Here is a 4859-nt window from a genome sequence, read left to right as displayed (position 1 = left end):
TATCCATTATGATGTCATCAAACTAATGCAAGTAGGTTTTGAGATTGTGGGACGTGGTAAATCGGTCCAACAGTCAGTTATCAGACCGGTTGTAAACAAGGCAACAGTTCAGCCCGACCGGCTACCACTCAGACTTTTAATGTGGCTAATAAACTCTTTAAACTTGAAGTCAGGCTGTAAGCTGTGGTGGATGTTTACAAAAGAGAGTTTGGGCTGTAATTTTACGGTTGGCCTTTGTTCTCTATTCCAATTACATATGCTAAAAACCTGTAAAGTTGTCTGACTGCTCATAGTTAGTGCTTCTCCCGCTGCTTATATTTTTGTAATGTCTGCATGTTCCAAAAAGTCGACCCTCTTTGGAAGCTGAAGAGTTTCAAGCGATTTTCATATTTTAATTGATATTGACTTGTTTAAGCAATGAGCACTGCTTGTTTTCGTTTTCTCCCTTTTCAAACTCTCTCCATCTTATTTATTTAAATGTTGTTTTGCTTTCAGAATAAATCTTGCTAACCTGAATCTCGATATCCTCGCAGCATCAGAGCTTGAAGTTTGACCTCTTGTTTCTTTATCGTTCCCAATTTAATCCGAGTTCACCAAGCTTTTTCACAGCTAATAATGTTAATGATGCTCTGGTTCAGCAATCTTTTTTAGTGTGATAAATGTGGTTCAGACAAGACAAGCAATTTGAAGGGGGCTCTGGGAAATTATGACGGGTACGTCATTATTTTTAAAATGTCCGAAAATTGTGAAAAAAACTCAAGGTGACTGTATATATTCACATACATTATTGAGAAGCTGAAATCAGAGAATGTTTACAATTATTCTTAAGAAATGACTCAAAACGATAAATCGATTAAAAGTTGGCGATTAATGTAATAATTGACAACTAATCAGTTAATTCGGTATAATGGTTGCAGCTCTAGTCAAAATGATCGTTAGCTCCAGCTCTTAAATTTTGTCTAAACCATGCTTATCAACGGTAAAAATTACTCTATGGATGAAGCCAAGTAGAGCATTATGCACACACGCCCGTGCATGATCAGAAATTGGTCCTTCCAAGTCCAAGCTATTCATTTTTAGATTTTCTGCAGTGGCCCTTTTTTTGTGACCAATTAAACAAGAACACACCATTCCCCCCCTACTTTGACAACCGAGGCTGGTGGCTTTAAAAGCCTGTGGTTTGTGTGATAATGGCAGAATAGTGAATGCAACCATTAGAGGCCAGACAGGGTTGGGTCACCTTCACAGGCTAAGAGCCAGGCTGTTGTTGTCCTCCATCAAGCTGAAGAACCCCCTTCGCTGCTGTGGCACTGCTGCCCATTATTTCTGGCTATCTGGATGACCTGTGGCTGCTGTGTCATTTTCACAGCACAGGGCTAATTGCACCAAATGGTGGTAGATTTTGAGGGAATAGATTAGATAGGCAGTCCATGCTGACCACCCGGTGCCAACCATTAGCTGTAATTTAGTTTATAGCTGCAAAGATTCTCTAGTAGTTGATGTATTAACACATTTACAGTGAGCCTGTGGTAACTGAGCAATCCTTTCTCTGGTGTCTCTGATGCGTTCCTTCTCCAATTTTCTCCTGGCAGCCTGTAGCAAAGAAAGTTTACTAATAGTTACAAGTTTTATATTTTCTTTTGTTTCACCTCTTATAGCACATTTGTTCTCTCCCTTCTTGCTGTAGCTGGCTGTACCTTTGATGAGGACTCAGACCCTGGCTTGTGTGAGTACCGACAGGGCCAAGAGGACGACTTTGACTGGCAGCTGATCAGGACCTACAATTGGCCGCACCCAACCCCGGATCTTCTACGAGGTAATTCAGATATATGTTAAGGTATATATGTACCGTAACGTGTGTATATATAGACAAGTTTAATTACATTCAATTTCTGCGAATAGATCCTTCTAAATGTCTCACTCTGGACCTTTAATTTAAGTTTCTAGTTTTTATTATGAGACCACTTCAGAACATATAATCTTCTGAGGTAAAGTGTTTTGACTTGAAATGATGAGTTGAATGAATGTGCTGTACAGAGGCCTTGTAATGTTTGTCATTGTGACAGTTGTTGGTTCCACCTAATATCTAGGGCTGTCAAACGATTAAAAATTTTAATCTAATTAATCACAAGGTTTCTTGAATTAATTTCGATTAATCACAATCCTAAATATGACTGAAAAATTCACATTTTCTGTGTACTGTTCTCAGAACAGAAAGATAAATGACAAGAAGCGGATATTACATTTGTTTTTTATTAATGACAAATCCAAAAAAATAATTTAATTCTAAACAATTTTGGCAACTTGCCATTGCTCTTTTTTTTTTTTTTTAGCAAATACAGGATAGGTGAATGGAACGTTTTTCTTTTTGAACAAACAACTCCACTTTCACACAATTACATGTGGCCCTTTTACCTTTTATTTATTCATCTTTTAGCCAGTTGCTAAGGCAAACTAACTGGTTAACATTTTCTGAATGTAAAGCGGACCGTTTCTTCTGAACAATATGGCCTGCGACTGAGAAGAGTCGTTGTCATGGAACCGTGGATGCAGGAGTCGCTAGATATTTGCGGGCAAGCAGGGCCAGCTTGTCATGTGCTCCTGAATGAGCAGCCCACCACTGCATGGGGCAGTCCTCCATACTTATGCTTGGCTCTGCTCTGTACCTGTGTATGTCTCTGTCAGGTTGCACCTTTTCATCTGACTCTGAATCTGAGCTCATCTGTAGAAGATGAGTTTTCTTCCTGGGTGGTCCATCTTGAGAAGTCAGGAGAGACCTTCTGGGTGATTGTTCATAAAGCATGCCTCTAAGTGAGGTCCACACCTCTTCCCTTTCACTCTTGGGCAGACTCTTCAAGTCTTTGAAACGTGGATCCAGCGCCGTTGCAAGCTTGAGCCATGCATTGTTAGTATTTTCTTGACGGGAGGCTAGGTTTTCCATGAAGATTGTCTTAAATCTCACAACATATGCAGGGTCTTCTTCAGAGACCTTCATCACTTGACGCAGGTGGCAGAGGGCAGGCAGTACTACTGAGCAGGAGATATAGGCCTCTCCACCCAGTTACATACCTGCAGTAGAATAACACACACAAACAAACACACACACATAAGTTATTTGAACACCAGTTGGTATGCTGGCAAATCAGTTAAAAATTAGATTTTTCACATAGGACCCTTTGCAGTGCTGTAGTACTTGAGTCCACTCTCCTTTGGGTTCTTTCTATTGTCTCAGACTTGTTGGTATTTTCTCTCGGATTTCAGAGAGTCCAGCAATATATGTTTGTTTTTTTCTCTGAAGTAACTTCGTCCTTGCTCAGAAAATGGGTATTGATTTAATTGAAAAATCCATCTAGAACGAGCAATGACATTCATTCGCATGCCTGGCTGCCAAAACTCATCTCTTTGGCAGAAGTCTCACTAATTTTGACTTTGTCTTGACTTGGACTTGAAACCTCTTTGGACAGTGCTGACCAGAGCAAGACCCTTTGATTCTTATTATAACGAGTCAGCTGGAGAGATTTAAAGTGAGCCAACTCATGGAGCTAACATGGAGCTTAATTAGCTATCTTGCTACAGCTGGTAAAAGTCTGCAAACAAAAGCTGCAATTTCAGAAAATGTGTAGGTCATATTTAAAAAAAAACCTTTTGTATTGTGCTTCATTCTGAGCAAAAAGGAAACTTAATTTTAAAGGTGGTCTGACAAAAGCAGACATATCGAGTTTGAGTATTTCCATCCTCTATTAACAAAGTAAACACATTAACATAACAGTTTTTCTGAAAAGAGAAGTTGAGAAATTATTTCATCAGAGTTATCGTTCTATGAGTCTGCACAATTATTACACTCACCAAGTGTGATGAGGAAGTTCACTTTATCACTAAACAACAGCAGCAGAAAACAGGGAACTGTGTGCAAATATTAATAGAAAATAAAAGGCCGCAATAGCTTTATAGTTTTTTGGGGCTTTTTTAAGTATTTTTTGGGGCTTTTGTTGCCTTTTATGGTAGTGACAGCTAAAGAGAGACAGGAAAGGGGGGCAGAGAGAGAGGGGATGACACGCAACAAAAGACTGCAGGTCGGATTTGAACCCTGCGCCGCTGCAGCAGGGTTTGAATCCGAATTTAATTACACAACCTTGTGTTGTATAATTAAAATTTCCATGATTCCTTATATATGTATGTATGTATATACTGTATATATGTATTTTTTTCTGTTTTTCAATTCAATTTTATTTGTATAGTGCCAATTCATAACAAAAGGTATCTCAGGACACTTTAATCCTGAGATAACGTTTAGACCGTACTCCTTATAAAATGATTTACAGCGACCCAAACATCCTTTTAAGAGGCAGAAACCTAGAGTAGACCCCGGCTCTGGGTGGGTGGCCGTCTGCCTCTGGGTTAAAGAGAAAGAGAGAGGACAAGAACAACACTGCAACAACATTAGCAACAACTATAATAGTAGATAATAGTAGAAATTACTAATAATAATGACAGCCACAATGATGGGGAATGATGCTTAATAATGATAATAATAATAATATGACCACTACTACTATTATTATTAATAATAATAATAATATTAACAGGAGGCACCACCAGGATCCATTAGAACCTGCATGTCGAGAAAAGCACAAATATTATTGGGATATGAATGTGTGCAGAAAGAGAGGAGCTCAGTGCATCATGGGAAGTCTAGGCTTATAGCAGCATAACTAAGGGATGGTTCAGGACTTTTAACAAACTTGTATCGTATCGTGTATTGTTATCTTTATGTTATTTTTTATCTTTTCTATCTCAGTATTTTATTCTATTGTATTTTTATTATTATTATTACTATTATTATTTATTATTATCATCAT

The 4859-nt window shown here is 38.4% G+C and overlaps 1 protein-coding gene across 1 annotated transcript in view; it reads left to right on the top strand.

Annotated features, from left to right (window-relative positions):
* The window catches only part of ptprua (protein tyrosine phosphatase receptor type Ua), a 196749-nt gene that overhangs the window by 51807 nt on the left and 140083 nt on the right, over positions 1 to 4859 (top strand). Inside the window, 1 exon segment of the mRNA XM_035681751.1 lies at positions 1688 to 1816. Coding sequence (XP_035537644.1) covers positions 1688 to 1816 — 129 coding nt within the window.

This window comes from Morone saxatilis, unplaced genomic scaffold (assembly GCF_004916995.1).
Source record: "Morone saxatilis isolate NCDOM2014 unplaced genomic scaffold, NCSU_SB_2.0 Contig9, whole genome shotgun sequence".
NCBI lineage: Eukaryota > Metazoa > Chordata > Actinopteri > Moronidae > Morone > Morone saxatilis.
Note: the sequence above shows the minus strand (reverse complement) of the source record. Positions and strands in the feature narration are given on the sequence as shown.